A 23396-nucleotide genomic window follows, 5' to 3' on the forward strand; every position below is an offset into this window, starting at 1 on the left:
TATCTCAGAGACCGTATATGACCCTCGGCACACTTCGAGACCAGGTGATCTACCCAGACGGGAGAGAGGATCAGAAAAGGAAGGGCGTCTCTGACCTGGTAAGGGCTCTGTGGGCAGCAGACCCATGGGACAGACATTGCTTCCCAGGTTTCGCTTTCTCCACTTCGCTCTTTTAAATGCCAGGTAGTAGTCTTTCCTGGAAGGTGGTAAGCACTTCTTGCTTCAGTGTGGCACCTCACATGTTTATACCACGGGGAACCGCTGGGTGGTACAGAAGTGAATGCCTGGGTGACCAAATGATTGGAGATTTCAGTCTCCCCAGAGGCAACTTGGAAGAAAGGCCTTCCCCAAAACCAGCCACTGGAACCCCTGTGGAGTACAGCGCTGCTCCTCTGGCTAGGAGGCCTCCCCAGTGTACTTCACACTGCAGCGGGTTTCCCGCGTGGTCGTGGTGGTGGCAATGGCCACACTCTGTCAAGGTTAGTGTAGACAAGAACTGAAAGGTTCAGTGCCACCTTTTTGCTACATTTTTTGTGCAATGTGTCTCGTAGGTGTTGCAAAGCATTACAGTGCTTGTAGAAATAAGATGGAGAAAGCGGGTTTATGTTAACTTTAGCTTCACCTTTAACCCTTTTTTCTGACAGGTACTGAAGGAATACTTGGACAACGTCCAGCTGGGCCATATCCTGGACCGTGAGGGTGGCTGGGACAGCGTTCAGGACTGGATGGATGTGCTCAGTGGCGGCGAGAAACAAAGGATGGCGGTACGGACACACTGCAGACATTGCACACACCCATATGCAGCCAGTTGCAAGAAGTTGTTCTGATAATCCAGTAATTTGATTAATTAAAGCATAATAGTTACTTTTACTCGTTTTTATTTAGTAATCCTTACCTATGGATTACTTTAAATTATCATAAAAGTGTTCCAGAACGTATCACTTGTGCTTGAATTTGGAGTTCTGAGCTGCTCCTAAAGCCCGTGGCAGGACCTGTGAGGCCTGAAGCTACAGCCCAGTCACGTGCAGGGTTTCTAGCACATCTGTCCGGGCAGCGGTGGTCCCGGGGGTTTGGGGATTTCTCTGTTTCTAGACTTCCCTCCTCTCTCCTTCAGGCCGCGCTCCCTGATGGAGTGAAGGCTAGACAAGAACAGCTCCGGGCTGACTGTCTTCTTTATTGTGGTCTTGCCTCCCGCCTCCACCAGCAGGAGCCTTGCTCTGGGCTTCACCGCCTACTACCCAGAGTTACTTAGAATCAGTACCATCGTTCAGGCAATACAATGTTTAAAAATTAGAGAGTTTTTTGTACCAGAGGCCATCATTATTCTGAATACTAAAATGTGGTAAAGCTCACTAACATGAACTCCTTTAATGTTTGTTTATAACTCAAATTGATCTCGGGTCAATGAAAGAGTTGAAGTTGTTTACCAGTAAACATTTCCTATGCATTATATTGGCCTCTGTTCAGGAGGAGATTAAAATAAATTCAGGCCATTTATATGGTCTCTCTTTCTGGAAAACAGATATTCTTAGAATAATGCCCTTCTCTGTTTACATATGCAAGCCTGAATATTTAAGTGAATTCAGTTTAACTTGTCGATTTTGGGCGCACATAGTTTATGCAAAGCATGCCTCCGTTTCAGATGGCGAGGCTGTTCTATCATAAGCCCCAGTTTGCCATCTTGGATGAGTGCACCAGCGCGGTGAGCGTGGATGTGGAAGGCTACATTTACAGCCATTGTCGGAAGGTGAGTGTGGCCGGCTTCCCGCGGGCAGGCCCATGCCTCGCCCTCAGCCAGCGGTGTGCCCAGCCAGGTACCCATCCAAGGAGAAGATGCGGGAATATCATGCATTAAACAAAATGACTCCCAAACTGTGCTATCTTGCCTTTTTAAAGATTTTCAAACTGGTATTTAATGACAGTAAAAGGCAAAGAACTGCCATCCACCTCTCGCTCCTTACGTATGAAACAATGAACCGCCGTCATTTAGCTCTACTTCCCTTTATTTCTCTGTCTGTGTTTGGGGTTAATAAGCTTACCTTTTCATCATTTTTAATGACTTTTCTCCACTCTCACATCATTTTTAATCAAGAGAACTTGACAGAAATAATTTGGCAATTTTTATACTTGTTTTTTCATTTGCTTGGGCAATACTTTACCAAACTTGATTTTAAATAGGTAGTCTGGAGCTGGCGAATTGGATTCCGTTGTATTTCATTCTGTGAGGAAGGGTCATTCCCTGCTGTGCACTGTTCATGTTTTCAGAATGGGAGTGATATTTCCCAACTGATTTGCAGCTCCTTCCAAGTGCAGGAGTATTTTGACATTCTTAAACCGTTTTTTGGAACCATGAATGTAAAATGCCTTGTCACACATCTGCGTAGCACACTGCGTGCTCAGTGTGTGGTCACAGAAGAGAAGCGTCAGCCCCCAGGCTGTCAGGATCCAGTCTCGGGGCGCCGCATCACAGCCCGCAAGGAGCGACAGTTCTCATATCTCACAGATGCACATGGAAGCTGGAGAGGCATTCGTGTAGTGATGGAAGGATGAATTTGCTATATTCATCATTAGGTGTTTCTTCTATCTGTTTTGGCAATTTTTTATGTACCTGTCCACATTGGTTTTTGGATTTATAGATGTGTGCCTTATTGTCTTCCTGCTGCACTGCAGTTAAGCATTTCTCATTTTCACATTCTGAGGAGAGGACCTTTGCATTGCCTGCCAGCCCTGACTGCATGCTTTACTACCTAAGGGAAGACCCGGGAGCGGGGCGGGGGGTGGGTGAGGGGAGACCTAGAGGGAGGCTTTCCTCGCGTGGAGCCTGGCTTTGGGGTGGTAGATAGTATAAAGCCCGAAGACAGTCCGTGCACAGTTAGGGATAAAATGTGAATGCTAACCTTTTTGTTTACAATGTGGTGGATTAAGATGTGTAAATCAGAGTGACTAAGGCAGTGTTCCTGGTTTTGTCACCACAGTTGAGGAAGAGATTAAAACATTTGACTGTAAACCTTCACCCAGTTCATAATAAAGTTTCCTTTTCTAAAAGGAATTATTTGAGGACTAAGAATATTAAAAATAGTTGACAAAAATTTCACTACAGAAATGAAGGAAATGAGTAAACACCGCCAACGATTTTTATAACTTTCCTAAAGTATTCAAAACTGGAAAACCCTCGAATTCCTTAATTTCTGAATTCTATAGCTATTCAATAGGAATAGAAATTCTATAGGGATGCTGTGCTGTTCACGGCCATACCCATTTTTCATCTGTTCTGTACACAGCAAGCTATGGTCTGCTAACTGAGGCCGGGGACACCAGAGCAAATTCACTGGGGCCCTGCTGGGTGTGAGACCTTTTCTGAGGGAAATGGCGACATCTGTTGGACGCAGCATGAACAACTGTGATAAGTTTTGGTTTAGCTGCTTTAGAAACAGAACCAATTGGTACATGACTTTGGACACTAAAATAAATTTTAGTACACTAAGGGCTTGCACATTGAGATGGTTGGACAATTTCCATTTCAAGGTTATTTGTGTGAAACTCTGATCTGTAGTTGATCCATTGCTAGTAATTTTGACCATATAGTTTCCTCTGATGCTCAAACTAGACTACAAATTCATGCTCGATGCAATTCTCTTCTAAAGAATAGATTGCATTTAAAAGAAAGTTCTTGAAACGTAAAGAGTTTTCATGGTTTAGATTGGACTCTTCATGGGTGACCAAGTCCGAGCTGCGCTCCCCAGTTAGTTAGCTACCTCAACTCTGTTGTCTGTCTCTCTCACTTACAGGAGTGCCCGAGATGTTTGATGCCCGAACTCTGCCCGGGGCCTTCCTGGAGTATTCTTAGGTTTCCAAAATCTGAATTCCCAAACCAAGGCTTTTCAATCAAGCATATTATGAAAAGGAAATTGCTTATAGACAATGCTATTCTGAATTAATATTTACTGGTTTTAGCTTTTTATACTTTTTATCATCCGTATACTTTCCCCACACTTTTTGGCAATAAAATAGGTAATATTCCAGGGTATATGTTTTCTGCACCAAGTAAAATATTTATTAATTTGGCCAGTACCTGTTAGTTGTTATTACGAGGTTGGAGGCCCAAAGGTGCCTTGCCTTGCCTTGCCTTAAGTAGTTAATCGTTTCCCCCTGTGGACCATGAGTTTTCGCTGTCCCACTGAAGGGAGCCCTCTACACAAGGTCAAGCTCTCTGGGAAGTGCCGCTTGTCTCTGGTGCTGATCGAAGCCTGAATTGCTTTCTTGGTTTCAGGTTGGCATCACGCTCTTCACTGTGTCACATCGGAAGTCTCTTTGGAAACACCATGAGGTCTGTATTTCTTACATTCAATGGTACAGACAATGCTTATGTGGTTTTTTCACACGAGTTTGGGTGAATGTGACTTTAGACTTCTTGGTTCATGTCTGCCTTTTAAACCCAAGTTGGGCTGCAAACTGCTAGGTCAATAGTTCAAAACCATGAGAGAAAGATGAGGCTTTCTTCCCCAGTAGATATTTATAGTCTCAGAAGCCCATAGGGACATTTCTCCCCAGTTCTGCAGGGTTGCTATGTGTCAGAACTGGCAGTGAATTTGGTTTTTTTTATAAGCGTAAACTTAAGGGGAAAAGTTAATTTAGTTCACTTTATGAAATGCGGAACCCTGAACCATTGCTTCTAGGGAAAATACAGGCCTAAGTTCCTGCAAACTTCTGGCCACAGCACGTTTGTCCATCAACCAGTACGCTGGCATGTGTTATGTATGTTAATGTTATTCCCTCTACATGACTGATCGGCTCGTTGGTGTGCTGTATGGTTTCATGGACCTAGAGCCATGGCCATCAGTACGAGAGCTCTTACCTGCGTGAAGCTTATCGAACAGGCTTTTCCTGCAGGGCCCATCACAGTCTTCTTGCACTCAAGAACACTTGGCAGGTCTGCTTCCCTGGGGGCTATTTTAAACAGCACGAAGCACAAAGATGTGAAAAACATGGCCCTTACTAGGCCAGAAGGGCCTGCTTCCAACATGATTGCTGAAACGAGAAGGCAGAGTTTTGCTTTGTTTGACCCCCTCAGGGTCATGTGTAACAAGTCACTCCAAATCTTCAAGGCCCTACGTCTGTCTACTGAACCTCTGTGAGTGTTGACTTTGGGCCACAGCTGTCTCTTGGTGGGTCACTGAAGTCACAGACACGGTGTATCTGTGAATCACCAGGCTTCACTCCATGTAAGCAATCCCTCCTGCCAGCCCGGGTTCCCGGAGACCCCGTTTAAAGTGGAGGCAGCACCGTGCCCACGACACTGTGGCTCATAGGGGTTTTGTTTTTGTCAGTTTTGTTGGTGAGACTATAGAGTAAAACACACCAAGCTAAAATGTTTAGTTCAGTGACATATGTGTTGAGTTGTATAACCATTTACAACCCCCCTTTTCCGAGTTTGTCAATGAATGATTTTTCAGGAGTAGGTGGCCAGACCTTTCTTCCTCGTCCATCTTAGTGTGGGTATTCTACCGCAGCCTGCTGATTCAGTATCACTGCAGCATGGAAGCCTCAGCTGGGAAGAAGGTGGGGAATGCACATGAAGCGCATTGCCTGGGAATCGAACCCCAGTCTCCCATGTGGAGAGTGAGAATTCTGCCACTGAACCACCAGCGCCTCACTAACAATCCCTAGTTAAGTGCAGAGGCATTCGGAAACAAGCCAGTCCTTCTCCAGTTGTGGAGATGACTTACCACGTAACAATTGACTGCAGTCTGTATACTCTTGGCACAAGTATGTCGAAGTAAACTTTATAATTTTTAATCAGCCATTCAGGATTGGATGGCAAAAAGTTTGGGGCAGTGATGACACGTTTTGAAAAATGAAACCCATATCACTAGCAATTTGTGTATAAATTACTGAAGAGGAAGCTAATTTGTTATGTAGACTTTTACCTTCAGCACAATTATATATATTGTTGACATATTAATATGTAATTAATATAAAACAAGTAAATATTAATTAAAATATTCTTAATGAATAATTAATGATAAGCAACATATGAATATACATTAATGGTGGTCAGGACTAACCAAAACCGACCCCACTGCCATGGATCCGGGCTGGCAGTGACTGGGACAGAGGAGAACTAGGCTGCAGGGTTCCCAAGGCAGTCCGTCTTTAGAAACTGACTGCCGCATCTCTCGCTTGAGCGACTGTTGGGCTCAAACTACGGACCTTTCTGTTCGCAGCCCAACACTTAACCCTCCTAGAAGGCAAGGCTAACTAACTCACTGCCACCGAGTCCATCCTGACCCCTACAGTGGGGAGCAGAACTGCCCTTGTGGGTCTCCTAGACAAACTCTTCACGGAGTAGACCGCCTGACGGCAACTGAGTTATCAATGTGTTGTAATAAAGTAGAATTCATTAGGTAGTCAACATAATTTATCAAGATGATGCTATTAATGAGCACAAATGTTTTATTGTTTTCTGGGGCACTAGCAGTACTAGACACAGTACAGTCTCTTGTCCCATAATCTACGTCCTTGATTGTACACGTATCTGTCAAAAAGGACACAGACGGCTTATTGTCCGCCCTCAAGAGCCTTCCTGCTTAGACCTAGTCGACCAATGATGCAAGGAATACCCGCTCTGTCCTCAGAAAACCTGGGTCCAGGCACCACTCTTTTGGGCTCTGGCTGCTTCCTTTGCATAATAAAGCCTGCACCTCCCCAGCCAGGAAGGGGGAAGAGACTGCATCCAGGAAGTACTCAGTGGATTGTAGTGAGATCCTCTCTAGCTGTTGACAGGCTCTGGAGAGAGCTTGTGTGTGGACGGCCACTCCAGCCATGCTGAATGGCATTCTCTTAACCCGAAGCTTGAAAACATCGAAAAGGGAAGGAAAGTGCTTTCGCTGGAAAATGGTTTCAGTTAAGAACAGTGCCCTTTTGGGCCAATGATTTCAAACAATGATTAAAAAATATGTATTTGTTCCTATTCTGCTGGCATAGTATTCACGAATCCAATACGAAAGTGACTAACTACAAAGCAAAGCAGGTTAAAGTAGAATTTCCTCATGTCCTCAAGCCTTCGTGTTTCTCAGCCGTGTGGCTGTGAGCGGGCTTTCGCCGCCCTCCTCTTCTCCAGGTGTCTGGAGAGCAGCCAGCAGTCAGGGACAGTGGTTGTGCCGCGGAGGGAGGACAGGAGGATAGAGCCACAGAGTAGCTGAGGAGCCACAATGCAGAGAATGGAAAAAGGAAATCATCTCTGTACATTGAAAGGCCTGAACTAAAAGTAGGCTTTAGAGTTGTCGTGCTAAATGTCTCCAGAGGGGGGACTATATTTAAAAACACAACAAACCACAAAAACTTCAACTCGAGCCTGTGAGGTGCGGCAGGGACTCAGTGAGGACTCCGTGAGGGAGCACTGGACACGTGCTCGTCTGTGTGCTCACGGCCCCGTTCCTTTGCTGTCCACACGGGAGACTCCTCCTTCTCACAAAGGACAGCACGTATGCCCATGCTAAGCAGCTCCATTCTTACGGTTTTCTAAAGACGTCATCATTTGCTGTTACCTTGGGGAATGTGTGTATACGTTGTTGGAGATTTTAGTGTCTTAGATGATCATTTCCAGTCATTTACTACCTCTACATAAACTGACAGAGAGCAGATGCCTGCTTGTTGATTCCCCCCTTTCCTTCTCGTCCCTAGTACTACCTGCATATGGATGGCAGAGGCAATTATGAATTCAAGCAGATCACGGAAGATACGGTTGAATTTGGCTCCTAGAATCTGAAGAACGCACCCTGCTTCAATGAAATAATTATTGATTACACTTAGAAAAACAAAGTACATTGTAAAATAAAGCTGAGCTGTTTTTGTTTTTATTAAAAAACAAAGCAACAGAATAACTAGATCGAGAATAATTGAGAACACGTTGTTAAAACATTTAATATAATATAGGATATTGCTAATGTGTATATGTTGGTTTAATTATTAATATGTACTAAGAATGCCCTTATTCTTGTGGTTTAAAACCTGCCTAAATTAAATTGGGCTTAAATCAGTGTAACCTGATTCATCCTGGGATGTAAACCATTAGAAGTCAGCTAATTTGACTTTGATGGATCTCTTTTTTCCTTCAATGAAGAACCCTGTTGAACACTGGGGTCATCGGCTGTCCTGCTCTAACCAGCGAGTCTTGAGTCTCGCGCCCTTGTGCCCTGGGAAACAAGCAAATCGTCCCGTGTGACTGGAACGCAGAACTGCATTGCACGGCAGCATTGAGGACACAGAGCACATCTCATTCGCTGCCACAGTTAGGCCTCGGAGTGCGTTTGACTCCAGGACAGCCATTCAGATTTTGTCTGGCCAAATCACACAGGCGCCCTCTCCATCTCAGGATTGAGCTGTTCTGAGGGGCGGTGGCAGCAACCTAACAAGCCTGTGCTTAGAAGGGGCTGTCACTGTATGTCACACCTGATCTCACTGTTGGGGATGCCAAACCACAAAGCCCTTCTATGGCAAGCACCAGGCCATAGGAAGTTCTTTACATTGTGAAGGAATCGGACTGATGTGCGTATGCTAGTTACGAGGAGCCCGGGTACGAGGAGCCTCGTGGTTCTGCGGTGGAAAGCTTGCCGGGAGCCATGGATGCACTGTGTGGAGTCAGGCACTGAGTTGATGTCTCACTACCGTCTTTGACTTCGTTTTTAACGTTTTAAAATATGTTACAGAATCAGTATGCACATGGGCGGTTTAGCTGTGTCCTAGGCACTGCTTTATCTCCGTGAATCTTGAATAACTTTCTTTATACTTGGGGTATTATGCTGGGATAATGTCTGAGGAGAAATTGATTTCAGCTCACCAAACTGCCAGAGATGACTACATGTTAATGACTTTGCACAGGGAGAACTGAAACAGTATCATCAAAAGCCAGACAGGAAGTCAGTGTGATGGAAATGTGGTTCAGAAAGGGGCATTTGATGTGATATGTACCTTTTTTTTGCTGAATTAATTGTAAGAAACACTGACTTCCGAAGTAAAACTTGATGTACTGACTGATTCCATAGTCCATAACTTTCAGTTTTTACCACTCTAGCAATCTTGTATACTTACTTTCTTTTCAAATTAAAAAAAATCAGTTATCCTATACAACTTGTGCTTGTTTTGTTTTCTTCCCCCTGGTATTTAATACCAGGTAGTTCATACAGTCTTAACTTGGTGGAGAGGAGGGGGTTAACAGGCAGAAAGCCCTCTGCCCAACCATGTCTGTTTCAGAACGTTTTCCCACGTAGGGTTTGTAACTGGGGAGATCTCTCTTTCCGAGAGCACACCTCACAAACGTTGGGAGAGCTGGGAGAACGATTTCAGAGCAGGAGGGTGTTTTGAGGTTTTTTGATTTCTGAGTACTTTGTACCCATAGAAATATTTTGCCAGCTGTCTCCTAATTTTTCTTGTATGGATTCTTGCCATCCCCAAATCATCTTTCGAGTGATTGCTATACATTTTTCCCTTTCTTATTTTTCAGATGGGAAATTGCCCCTGACACACACACACACACACACACACACACACACACACACACGAAACACACACACGGGGAGGGGGGAAAGACCCTCTACTGGAAAGATACCATGAAGGTTCTCAGGCCTCCAATAAGCCAAGTGTTTTCAAAGTGGGTTTGACTAGGGAAGTGCTTTCCCCACATAAATCCTACAAGTGTCTGCCTAAGTCCTGGGAAATGGTCGTTTGATGTGAAGCTGTAAAAAATGAGAACTTTCACCAGTGAAAAATAACAGAGCTCCTAGAAACATGTCATCTTTTATTTCTATCACAACCTTTTTTTTGGGGGGGGGGTCCTCCCTTACATACTGTGTGCCAAATGTATCACCCTGTGCTATCTTCTTGGTGTTTTTATATGAAGAGAAAGGGACGTGACCTGGTTGATTGCTGCGTATTGATAGAATGTGTTTTCTGTCCTTAAACATTATTACACTGATCTCTTATGTGGAAGTAGATCACTTTTTTTTTGCTGTATGCCATTTAATTATGTGAATACCAATCCATTGTCATCGAATTGATTCCCACTGACAAGGACCCTACATCGGGTTTCCAGAATGGAATTTTGGCAGACACATACTGCTTCACCCTCTCCAACATCGTGACTGGTGGGGTTTCACCTCACGCTTAGCCATAGCAACACCATCATTTTCACACATTACTGTTGGTGGGCATTGGGCAGTTTTCAGTATGGGGCTACTAGGAATAGTCCTTTGAACATTCTTACGCTTGTCTTTTGTTGTACATGTACATTTTTTATAATAGAACCTATTTAAGTTTGTTAGGTACTTTCAGTCTTCCATTTTTTAAATTCCATGACTGTGAAAAAGAATGCATACATTTGGATGATGATGATGGTAACATATAGCGAACATGGACTGCCTGAAAAACCAGCAAGTCTTTCTTGGGAGAAGTATGTCCACAGTACTCCTTGGAAGCAACAATGATGAGACTTTGTACAAGCGTTTCGGACATGCTATCAGGAGTGTCAGTTACTGGAGAAGGACATCGTGCTGGGTAAACTGGGGGTCGGTGAACAAGAGGAAGACCCCCCCAACAAGGTGAAATGGCACAGTGGTTGCAACGGGGCTGAAACGTGGCAATGGTTTTCTATAGAGTCCCTGAAGTTAACGCTGACTCCATGACATGTGACGGCAATCTGAAGTGCATGAGTTTCCCAGCCCTAAGCGACACTTGGTATTGTCGGGGCTGTTGTTTTCACTTTTATCCGCAGCCACCAATGGCAAACCATTGTGGTTGAATTTTGCATTACCCTAATAACTAATGAGATGGCATTCCTGCTTGTGGACCATGTAAGTATCTTCTTTTTGGAAGTCACTCATCGTCCCTCCTAATTTTTAGTTATCTTAATTTTTTAGGGTTTTTTTGGTATACATAGTTACTAAACCAAAAAGAAGTGATCTCTATTGAACCACTTCTCGAGGTAGCATATGGTCAAGAAATGATACTGTCAACTGAAGAAGTCCAAGGTGTGCTGAAGGCACTGGCAAAAAACAAACCTTCAGGAATGGAGAAAATAAAATTCCAGATGTCACTTTGCAGCAAACAGTGTGACGTTTACCAATCTCCTGACACCGACCCCCCCTCTACCCAGATGATGGAGTGTTTGGCCATGATGATGGTCCCTGCAGATGGCAGTGGCCTCCTTGTGGAGCACTTCATTAGTCCCCAGGCCAGTATGGCCACTGTCCTCCCGGATGGCAACCCATGCCTTGAGGGATGAAACACCCAAACAAAAGCCCACTGCCAGCAAGCTGATTCTGCCTCACAACAACCTTTTAAAATAGACCTGCCCCTTGGGCAGTACAGATTGCAAGTCTTTACAGGAGCGGACAGGCTCATCTTTCTTCTGCAGAGCAACTGGTGGGTTCTAAATGCAGACCTTGCTATTAGCTCGCTGTGTAACCCACGCTGTGTAACCAAGGCGCCTTCCTTTATGAAAGGACACTCCTAGGAAAAAGTCAGTGATCTCAGACTCCTAGAGAGTCAGGGAGAAGAGTTGGGTCTCCAGGAACTTGATCATGTTCTTGACCAGGTGGCCCAGTTTGCTGATGGGCAGTCACTCCTTTTCTATGTTTTCCACAAGCTCCACATCTGAGATAGTTAAGGCTTATTATGCCAACCTGACCGATAAACATGTGGGGTTAATTGAAGGGCAGAGAGAGAAATGGCTCAGTGAACCTCACCTTTCTAGTTCTTGGGTCTCTTGCTTTCTGATAGTCGGACCAGGGTGCAGCTGACTTAGCCAGTTCCCTGCTTCAGCTGGCAAGACTCACGTCCTGCAAGACATCCCTGAGAAGAAGCCGCATGGACCTACCCCGATGCAGCCCTGGGTGCTGGAGCAGCCGCGTGGAGACCTCTGCCAGCACTGAGATGCTTACGCATTCACTGATTCATCTTTCCTCCTGCAGTGGGCATCATTGCGTATGTTTTGTGAGATGGAGGAGGACTTTGTGGATTGGTGTTGGGCATGTGGGTTAATGTTGGACTTGTGGGCTTGGGCAGCACTGGGTTGGGATGCTTTCTTAATGTACACTTACCCTTCATATAAAACTCTCTCATACATATGAATTTCTGTGGATTTGTTTCCCTAGCTTGCCCAGACTAGCACGACAGCCTTGGCTATGACACTGGCCATGGCGGTAGTTCCCATCGAGTGCCCTGGGTCTCCAGGCTGCCCTGCGGAACCAAATCCATTCCCCCTTTGGTATTCTAGAAGAAACCATTCTGTATAAGAGCCAGAGTATAGTAAAGAGGGAAGTGGGAAGAGTGCCGTGGAGGGAAGACTCTTGGGAGAGATCATTTCCTTTCTCAGCAGTGTTTTAAATTCCATACTGTTGACTAAGTTACTGGCACCATTGGTAGAATGACTGTATGCCCCAGGAGATGATGATGATGTTCTGCAGTGTAAAGTGACAGTGATGTCACTAAGGTGAACCAGAGACATCTGCAAGCCATAGATAAATGAATAGATTTGGGGCTCACACGTACTTCTAGCCCCAGTATAAAAACAGTTCTTATGGCCCTGCTTGATGCTCACACACTGAAGAGATGGGTGCTATAGCAAAGTGTGGCGAAGAACTAGGTGGTGCCTGCTCTCAGAAAGAATAACATCTTCGGTCTTCAAACAAGCAGCCATGTAACTGAGCCATTAACTGTGTCCACTTGGAAGAAACATACCAGCCTGCATGACCCAAGGACTGAACAATAAAACCCCAATCCGAAGAAGGGAATGGTGTGACGAGCTGTGATTGTGAACATCTGGTTTGCAGAAGGCTCTGGATGACGGTGGAGGTCCCAATTCCATTTGCAGGATCCGCACGTGGAATGAGCCTCCGGAGAATCCCCTCTGACTGTAGTTGAAGGAGGTGAGTAGCCTTACGATCCGAGCGAGAGCGTGCTGAGGTCTGTTAGCCATGCACTGCGGCTAAAATGGACCGTCTTACCACTGGATCTCCTCTTTGATCCATTTTCAAGTTGTTTCAGTTTTAAAAAAAAGTGAAGGTAATACGTGTGGACTGAGCCTCCCAGGAATTCCCTCTGATGGTAGAGACCAGGGATGCGAGCAGCCTTGCCGTCCTGCAAGAGGCATTGGACAGCGAATTATTGCAGATGCAGTTAGGTAAAATCTAACACCGGATCACTTGAGCCTCCATTTGACCCATGTTAAATTTGTTCTAGTTTTAATATTTTCTTTCTCCTTGAGATGTTTCTGTTTAAGTTTGTTATTGTTGCTAGTATTTGTTTTGTCTTGTTTGAAAGTTTTTCTGTATAGAAAATCCAGCAGAGACAGTAACTGAATGAATGGCTCCGTGGGGTTTGGCGGAGGCGTTCTACTCTCGGGAAGAATCACAGGCTCAGAAACCCCAGGGGCAGTTCGACTCTGGCCTACAGGGTGGCATTGATGCAGAATGGCATCCTCAATGGATGGCATCCTCAATGGCTGTGAGTTTGGTCTTGAATTTTGGGGGCGTGGCAGAGGAAGTGGAAGGGGATGGAGACCTATTAATGATGAGTACAAAATGAAGAAAATGTCTAAAATTGAAGGGATGGTTGCACAACTACACTGCCCGGTCCAGCACCATCCTCGCCACCGTTAGAGCCCCTTGTTGCAGCCATCATGTCAGCCCAGCTCATCAAAAATCGGCTTCTTGAAGTCTTCAACCCGGGGCTCCGAGACGGGGAATGTCACATGCTGGCAGAAAGCAGGGGACCAGTACAGAGGTCCGAGGAGCCGGCCCCATTCCCAGCTCCCCCTCCCTGCAGAAGAATTCACTTCAGAGGACAGCACTGAACCTACAGCTCAGGGAGAGGGACATGTCTGAACAGAGCACACGGGAGCAAATGAAGGGGGAGGAAGAAAGAGTGGAGTGCCTCCTGGTCCACCAAGGCCTGAGGACAAAATGCTCAGAGGAGGTCAGTCCACAGAGATGACCATATGGCCAGCCCCACTATGAGGCATGATGTCCCTCACTGACCCATAGTGCTACGGGGAACAACACTGGAGACAGTGGGGGAATTGTGCACCAGAACAGCAAGGGGAGCTGAGCAATGAGGACCCCAGGAATACCAAAACTAGGCTTTGGTGCTGTGGCGTGGCACCCCATCACACTTGACCGGAAAGCACTTCTGAAGTTCAACAAACAGACCTTGAACTATTGAAAGGCTTTTCTCTTTTTTTTTGGTCATTTTTTTCCCCGTTGCTGTTGTTTTGTTTTGTTGCTGTTTTGCTCTGTCTTGTTTTTGTTCATAGTATTATCTCTGCAGGTCTATCTAGATAAGACAGGCAGGATGAACAATCTGGAGGAGAAAACAACCAACCGACACCAGTTCCAAGGGGACATGGGAGAGGGGGAGCGGGGGGGGAAGGAAGTGGGTGTTAAACCCAAGGGACAAGGGAACGGCAAGTGATCCAAAATCGGTGGGGAGGAGAGTGTAGGAGGCCAGGTAGGGCTTGATCAAGGGCAATGTAAATGAGAGGAATTACTGAAACCCAAATAAAGGCTGAACGTGATAGTGGGACCTGAGGAAAGTAAAAGGAAATAGATGAAAGAACTAGGGGGTAAAGGACATTTACAGAGATCTACATACAGGCATATACATATGTAAATATATTTGTATATGACGATGGGGAAATAGATCTATGTGCATATATTTATAGGTTTAGTATTAAGGTAGCAGATGGACGCTGGGCCTCCACTCATGTACTTCCTCAATGCAAGAACACTTTGCTCTATTAAACTGGCATCCCATGATGCTCACCTTCCCTGCACGATCGCTGAAGACAAATGGGTACATAAACAAATGTGGTGAAGAAAGCTGATGGTACCCGGCTGTCAAAAGAGATAGCGTCTCGGGTCTTAAAGGCTTGAAGATAAACAAGCAGTCATCTAGCTGAGAAGCAACAAAGCCCACATAGAAGAAGCACCCCAACATGTTTAATCATGAGGTGTCAATAGGATCAGGTATCAAAGAACACAAAATCATATCATTGTGAATGAGGGGGAGTGCAGAGTGGAGACCCAAAGCTCATCTGTAGGCAACTGGACATCCCCTTACAGAAGGGTCGTGGGGAGGAGACAAGCTAGTCAGGAGAAGGTGGGAGAGAAAGGGGAAACCGACCACAATAATCTACATATAACCCCCTCCCTGGGGGACGGACAACAGAAACGTGGGTGAAGGGAGACATCAGACAGTGTAAAACATGAAAAAATAATTAAATTATGAAGGGTTCGGGAGGGAAGGTGGGTAGAGGAGGGAGGGGAACAATGAGGATCTGATACTAAGTAGAAAGCCAATGTTTTGAGAATGATGATGACAGCAACTGTACAAATGTGCTCGACATTTGGATTATGATAAGAGTTGTACAAGCCCCCAATAAAATGATTTTTTAAAAAGAACAAAATAAAAAGTAAATGTCTAGAAAAGAATGATGGCAGCATATGTACAAATATGCTTTATACAATTGATGTATGGATTGTTATAAGAGCTGTAAATGGCCCCAATAAAATTATCTTTTAATAATAAAAATAAATCGGCTTCTTTTTCGATGGCCCTTTACCCAGCCTGATGTCCTTGTCCAGAGACTGGTCTCTCCTGATAACATGTCCAGGGGTGTGAGACGGAGTTCTGCCATCCACACTTCCAGGGAGCATCTGCTTGTACTTCATCAGGACAGACTGCTTTGTTCTGGTATTTTCTCTATTCTTCGCCAGCACTGCAATTTCAATGAATCAATACTTCTGCTGTCTTCCTTATTCAATATTCAACTTTCACGTGCTTAAGAGGTGGTCCAAAGTACCATGGCTTGGATCAGTTCCACCTCAGACCTCAGAGTGGCATCCTTTCAGAGAGGTCCTGTGCAGTGGACAGGAGCCTGGTGGTGTCGTGGTTAAGCAGCTGACCTCAAGGTCAGCAGCTGGAAACCACCAGCAGCTCCATGAAGACAGTCCAGGCTTTCTAATAGAGTTGCCGTCTCCGAAACGCACAGGGCTACTTCTACCTTGTCCGATAGGCATAGACTCATGGCAGAGTCCGGTGGTTGGTTTGGACTGCAGATTCCTGTCCTTATAGACATCCACTGGTCAAATTGTGTATTCTCATTAGTGACTGAAGATGGCGCCACTGTGTCAGTCACAAAGGGAAACTCCCTGTTCTGAATTTCCATTCCTATGACTACGTGAGGATAAAGGCATTTTGCTGCCTTTTCTACCGTTTGCTCTCTGGCCTGAAATATGCTGGCAGATGACACATTGTTTTGTAGACGGAGCACATTCTATTCAAGGTGGCTTGTGGAAATTGGAGTGGATGATCTTTTTATTAACTAAAGAAAAGAAATATCAAATCCTCAAAAGTCAATTCTCATTAAGTTCCCTGTAAAACAGTAAGCCTGCAGGAGATTTCTTTCTTGTGGACAGCAGCAAAAACCCACTCTGCTTTTGGTCCAAGATATGTTGGGTTGCCGCCTCCTTCTTCAGAGAGCTGGGGGTGGCCGAGTATATGCACGAGTACACTTGCTCCAAAGGTGCAGCATAAAGCCAGAAGCGATGAACGGAAGACTCGGAACCACTACTGGAACCGGGCCAACTGGAATGGGCTGTGTCGAAGGGCCACGCCCCCGGTGCAGGCGCTCCTTGGTCCGCAGCCCGCACTTTTCCTGTCGGACTGAGGGTGGATCCCGGCCAGGCGGCCACTGCTTTGAGGGGAGAGCGAGCAGCGGAGCCCGTGTTAGTGCCGCGGCAGGTCGGACGCAGAGGCTGGAACCTAGAGGCTGACAGTAAGCAGAAGCGGGTCGCCCGAAGCCCATGGATGAATTCTATATTCAAGATGCACTGCACTTTCTCAGCTTTGAATTTCTGAATATCTTGAAAAGTATTTTTATTCCCACCCCCTCGGTGAAAGCATTCTTTTAAAATGACCGATTATTTTTTTATTAAAAGATCATTTTATCGGGACCTCTTACAGTTCTTATAACAATCCACACCATCAATTTTATCAAGCATATTGGTACATATGTTACCATCCTTTTTCTAGACATTTACTTTCTATTGAGTCCTTGGTATCAGCTCCTTTAAAAAAATTTTTTACTGGGGGCTTGTACAACTCTTATCACAATTCATACATCCATCCATTATCTCAAGTACACTTGTACACATGTTGCCATCATTGTTTTTAAAACATTTTCTCTCCACTTGAGCCCTTGGTATGAGCTCCTCATTTTCGCCCCCTTCCCCTCCCTCCCTCCCTCCCTCCCTCCCTCCCTCCCTCCCTCCCTCATTAACCCTTGATAATTTACAAATTATTATTTGTAAATTTATTTCATGTCTTGCACTGTCTGATATCTCCCCTCAACCGTTTGTCTGTTGTCCATCCCCCTGGGAGGGGGTTATAGATAGGTCATTGTGATCAGTTTCCCCTTTCTCCCCCCACTTTCCCTTCCCCTCCTGGTATGGCTACTCTCAATATTGGTTCTGCGGAGTTTATCTGTCCTGGATTCCCTGTGTTTCCAGCTCTTATCTGTACGAGTGCCCGTCCTCTGGTCTAGCCAGATTTATAAGGTAGAATTAAGGGTATGATAGTGGCGGGGGACAGGGAGAAGGAAGCATTAAGGAACCAGAGGAAAGCTGTATGTTTCATCGGTGCTGCACTGCACCCTTACTGGCCCGTCTTCTCCCCAGAACCCTTCCTTCTTTAAGGGAATGTAAATGACCGTCTATTGAGAGTCTACCTAGAAACATGTAACTCTAGAACATAGGCTAGAAGGAGCTGAGATGCTTACTTGACAACAGGAAACCAGCTTTAAGTTTCTTTTCATTTGACTTCAGAGCAGACTCTGCCTACTGACTTTCCCATCAAGACCCGGGAATGCCCGTGAGGGTCTGTGGCTCCGCCAAGCTGCTCACGGCCGTGAACGGAATTCACCTGTTTCTGATTCGTTAATAGGACAGGCCAGAGGTTCTCAATCATCAGTGGAAATTAGAATAGCTGATGGACTTTAGAGAATACTAAACGGGACCAAGGATTTGCTTTTCTGAAGTCTCCGGCGATGCTAATGAGCAGATCGTGGCCCACGCTTTGGTTGGGTACCGTGGGATGAAGTGAGTACTGGAACAAAGATATGGACTTAAAAGCATTCAAGAAAGCAAGCAGATTTCCTTCAGGGAGTCAGAGCTGCACACACGGATTTAATCTTTGCAGACGGCTTGGCTTTAAAAGGCAATGGCATGGTTTCACTGGTGAGGAGGAGGGCCAAAAAAAGAGGAGACAAGTAATGTAAGTTGGGGTACAGCAGGATGGGCTGGGGGCCTCGGGGAGGCACGTCTGCTTCACTGAGCAGACGGACACGTGGCCAGCGTTAGGGAAGAGTCCTTCTTGTACCTTCCCACTCCTCGCTCCTCCTCATCACACACCGGGTGAAAGTCTGTGGCTGCGCTCTCATTCCTTTTATTCTTAGACGGTGGCTCTAGAGGACTAGGTGGCATTCAACCATTTCAGGAGGTAGTCTGTGGGCAAGAACCAATGGATTTAAGGAAGACGTCTAAGCTAAACTGAAGGCAATAGCCACACACAAGCCTCTGGCGGGAATGGATGGAACACCAGTTGGAATATTTCAAGAAGCTGATAAAGCGCTAGAAGCCCTCATCCTTCCATGGCAGGAAATTTGGAAGGCAGCTACCTGGCCAACTGACTGGAAGAGATTCATGTTTGTGTCCATTCCAAAGCAAGATGACCCAGTAGAATATTCAAACTATAGAACAATATCCTCTTTTTTTTCCGTGGCGTCGTGGAGGCGGTTGGCTGCTTCACCATGAAGCTGAACATCTCCTTCCCAGCCACTGGCTGCCAGAAACTCATTGAAGTGGACGATGATTGCAAGCTTCGCACCTTTTATGGGAAGCAAATGGCCACGGAGGACGCCACCCGAGGCGCTGGGCGATGAATGGAAGGGCTATGTTGCCCGCATCAGTGGCGGGAATGACAAGCAAGGTTTTCCCATGAAGCAAGGTGTCTTGACCCACGGCCGGGTCCGCCTGCTGCTGAGTAAGGGGCACTCCTGCTACAGACCACGGAGAACTGGGGAGAGGACGTGCAAATCTGTCCGCGGCTGCACTGTGGATGCCAACGTGAGCGTTCTCAACTTGGTCATTGTAAAGAAAGGGGAGAAAGATATCCCAGAACTGACTGACACAACTGTGCCTCGTCGCCTGGGGCCCAAAAGAGCCAGCAGAGTCCGCAAACTCTTCACTCTGTCTAAAGAAGATGACATCCGCCAGTAGGTTGTGAGAAAGCCCCTGAAAAGAGGGCAAGAAACCCAGGACCAAAGCGCCCAAGATTCGGTGTCTGTGACTCCGCGGGTCCCTCAGCACAAGCGCGGGCGCATTGTCCTGAAGAAGCAGCGCACCCAGAATAACAAGGAGGCCGCCGAATATGCCAAGCTTTTGGTCAAGAGAACGAAGGAGGCCAAGGAGAAGCGGCAGGAGCAGATCGCTAAGCGATGGAGGCTGTCCTCGCTGAGGGCTTCCACCTCCAAGTCTGAGTCCAGTCAGAAATGAAAGAGCCTGGAATAAATAAGCTCATCTAGTGAGAAAAAAAAGAACAATATCATTGATATTGCATTCGATTGCGTTTTTCTGAGGCTCATCCAACAACAGTTGCAGCAGCACACTGATGGGGAGCTGCCGGATCGAGCTGGCAGCCGCATCAGAAGAGGATGTGGAGCAAGGGATATCATTGCTGACGTCAGCAATTGGCTGAAAGCAGAGACCACCAGAAGGCTGTTTGCTTGAGTTTGCTGTTTGCATTGACTATGCAAAGGCATTTGACTGTGGATCACAATAAATTATGGATAGCCTTAAAAAGAGTGGAATTCCCGAACAATTCGTTGTGCTCATGTAGAACTCGTACATGGCTCAAGAGGCAGTTGTGCAAACAGAACGAGGGCATATTGTATGGCTTACCGTCAGGTAGCATGTGTGTCAGGGTTGTGTCTTCTCTCCATACTTATCCCATCTGTATGCTGAGTAAATCATTAGAGAAACGGAACTATATGAAGAAGAACAGGACAGGAGGAAGATTTATTAACCTTTGCTATATAGTTGACACGACCTTGCTTGCAAAAAGGGAGGAGGACTTGAAGCACTTGCTGATGAAGATCAAAGATCACAGCCTTCAGAATAGATGACAGCTTAATGGAAAGAAACTGAAAATCCTCACAATTGGCCCCATGAGTAGCATCATGATCAATGGAGAAAAGATTAAAACTGTCAAGGGTTCCATCTTGCTTGTATCTACAGTCAATGCCTACGGAAGCAGCATCCAGGTGATAAAATGACACATTACATTGGGTAAATCTGCTTCACAGACTCTCTTTAAAATGTTGAAAAGCGGAGATTCCTGTTTGATTAAGGTGTGCCTGACCCAAGCCATGGTATTTTCCATTGCCTCAGATGCATGTGAAAGTTGGACATTGAATAAGAAAGACGGAGGAAGAATTGATGTGTTCTCCACAGTTGTACTGTGAGGAACCTTGGGAGTAGCGTGGACTGCCAAGAGAACATGCAAACCCCTGTGGAGGAGGTGCAGCCAGAATGCTCCTTTAGAAGCGAGAATAGCAAGACTTGGTACCACATACCTTGAACATGTTTGTGATAATAATCTCTTAGAAAAATTAATAGCAGACTTGTGCCAAGGTGTGGTAGACTGGGTTGTGTAGAGAAACAAAATTCATATATGTATGATAAAGACCTTTATATGAAGAAGTAATTTCATTTCAAAAAGGCATCCCAGCCCAGTCCCAAGTCAAGTCCATGGGTCCAAAGCTAACCAAAGCCCTCTCCAGACTCATGGAGCTGCAGCCCGATGACTCCGAAATGGGACAAAGGACTCCAGGAACTCAAAGACCAGTCCAGTGGGCTCAGCATGAATCCAAGGTCAGTGGAAAGTTGGCAGGGTGCTGACAGCTCTCAAGGTCAGGTGGTCCACATGGGACCTCCCTTGGTGGCAGACATCAAGTCTCCGTAAGCAGGAAAGTGAAGGGGCAGAGAGAGCAGTAATCCCCAGGTGTCCTCTTATAAAAAGGCCACACCCCTTGGAGGCATCAATAGGCTGAGCTGACCGACAGGTGGGTCTCAACCCCAGCCAAGTGCAAGTTGGCATAAAATCTAACCAGCACACAAGGAGTTGGAGATTAAAGACGTCTCAAATGCCCAGCCCGTCCGTGATGTTATTCAGCTCCATCGTGCCCTCACTTCTCCCTTGAGTATGCTCCTTCATGTTTCTGGGTTCTTCGGATTGCTGCAAGAGCCCACAGAAACTCATAAAATGTTGAGGAATTGTCTCATGTGGTGGTGGGGGCTGTTATGTCCAAAATCCAAAGGTCAGGCAGGGGTGAGCCAAAAGCAGGGACCAGAGCCAGTAGCCAAAACTGTCCAAAAGTCGCAGCAGATCCTCCGGCTGTCACCAAGGCTCCGTCAGGAAACGGAGGAGGGTGGCCTGGTCTGTGCCCAGTTTGAAGGGGGAATCTTGAAGATGCCATCAAGGACACAAAGAGGTGGGGCCTGATTCACCCACCCTGTGCTGTAGTCAGGTCTGAACTTCGTCCTCTTCCATTAGTAGAGAATGCCCTCCCCAGTGGGACGACAGCCACAGGTGTCCAGGGGCCAGAAGGATAATATAACGTGTAAGGGACTGTGGCTATGAATTGCCTACGGTTCACTGCCGTCAGGAGAGAGCAGTCCCTGTGGGCGGTCAGTGAGGAAGAGGAAGACTTTCAGCAGGATGGCTGCGAAAAGGGGCTCAAACGTGGCCTCAGTTGTGAGGCTGGCGCGGGACCAGGCAGCGCTTCGGTCTGTTGGACAGTGGGCCACTCTGGCTCCGACCCACTCACGGCCCTAACAACAGCAGCATGGCCCCGGGGAAGGTCGAGCGTCAGCGGCAATGCAATGCGAGGGCCCTTTAAAGCCTTTTTTTTTTTCCAGTTGGGCATGTACACTGATAGCTTTTAAACTATCCGTAGGTCCCCCTCCCCTGCCGGTATACCCTTTCACTCTGACCCTTGCCCCCCTTCCGGTGGCTTGGGTAGTCCTGGGGCCAGTGCCTCGGGGAAGGGATAGGGGAGTTGAGAGCAGAAAGAGTGGGTTCAGAACAGTCTAAACAGACAGGCCTTGTGCAGACAATAGATTTTAAAGGGTGGCAAGAGTGAGTCTTCCCCAGCCAGCTCACCACCCTCAGGGAAAAACGGATTTTCCCAGGTTGGAGGGAAGGTGTTTTAGTTCAGATGGTGTGTCAGCTTGACTGGGCCAGGATACTCAAATGATTGGCTGTCAAGATTTAGTCAGATATATCATATAAGATATTATAGTCAGATATTTTATATTAGATCATATATCATGTCATTATATGATGGGCAGGTATTATATCAGGTGAGATCTAATATAATGTCATCATTTCCAGGAGGCATGACCCTATTGGTACTACTGTGGGCACCCACTGAAGGAACCTCAGCAAGAATCATGGTTTTCAATGGGGGGAACCAGTGGATGCCAAGTGGACGCCAACTCCTGGTGACCCCGTCCATGGCCGACTTTGGCCTGTATTCTAAGGAGCTTCTGGGTGGACTCGAACCTCCAATCTTTTCATTAGCATACAAGCATGTCAGTGCCTTATATTACGGATGGATGGACCTCTTGGAAGTGTTGAGAAACAAGGGCCTGATTGTGAGAGCTAAGGTGGGCTGGACCCAAGCCAGGAGATTTTCAATCGCATCACACGCATGTGAAAGTTGGACGTTGAATAAGGAAGACGGAGGCAGCATCAGTGCATTTGACTTACAGTGCTGGCACAGAACATCGAGAGTACCGTGAACCCCCAAAGAATAAACACATTTGTCTTAGAAGATGTACAGCCAGAACGCTCCTTAGATGCAAAACTGGTGAGACTTTGTCTTACGTGTTTTAGACATGTTGTCCTGAGAGACCCGTCCCTGGAGAAGGACATGGCGTTTGGTGAAGTGGAAAGGGCTGCACAAAGAGGAGAGCCTTTGACAACATGGTGACACAGTGGCTGCATCGATAGACGCAAACGCAAGAACAACTGTGAGTGACACTCATGGTGGCACCAACTGTGTAAACCTGTTTGATGTGACTGAAGTATGGAATGGCATGATATCTGTATTAGCTCCCAATAAAGTGGTTTTGGAAAAACACACACACACACACACACACTCACACATACATGAAAATATGTTAAAAATAATGAAAACCAGTTTCATTTTTAAAACAAATCATAGTAATTATTTTTTAATTTCACAAAACTACCATTTGAAAATTCAACAAACACTTCTA

The 23396-nt window shown here is 46.1% G+C and overlaps 1 protein-coding gene and 1 pseudogene across 1 annotated transcript in view; both read left to right on the top strand.

Annotated features, from left to right (window-relative positions):
* Positions 1-9116, top strand: part of ABCD3 (ATP binding cassette subfamily D member 3) — a 77620-nt gene extending 68504 nt beyond the window's left edge. Inside the window, exons 19-23 of the mRNA XM_075558586.1 lie at positions 9-98; positions 645-764; positions 1643-1747; positions 4271-4327; positions 7684-9116. Of these exons, the coding sequence (XP_075414701.1) occupies positions 9-98; positions 645-764; positions 1643-1747; positions 4271-4327; positions 7684-7761 (450 nt within the window). The 3' untranslated portion in view covers positions 7762-9116. The remainder of the gene's footprint in view (positions 1-8; positions 99-644; positions 765-1642; positions 1748-4270; positions 4328-7683) is intronic.
* Positions 9117-18862: 9746 nt separating this feature from the next.
* LOC142436936 (small ribosomal subunit protein eS6-like) lies at positions 18863-19621 on the top strand (annotated as a pseudogene).
* The last annotated feature ends 3775 nt before the right edge of the window (positions 19622-23396 follow it).

The sequence above is a fragment of the Tenrec ecaudatus genome, chromosome 1 (assembly GCF_050624435.1).
Source record: "Tenrec ecaudatus isolate mTenEca1 chromosome 1, mTenEca1.hap1, whole genome shotgun sequence".
Classification (NCBI taxonomy): domain Eukaryota; kingdom Metazoa; phylum Chordata; class Mammalia; order Afrosoricida; family Tenrecidae; genus Tenrec; species Tenrec ecaudatus.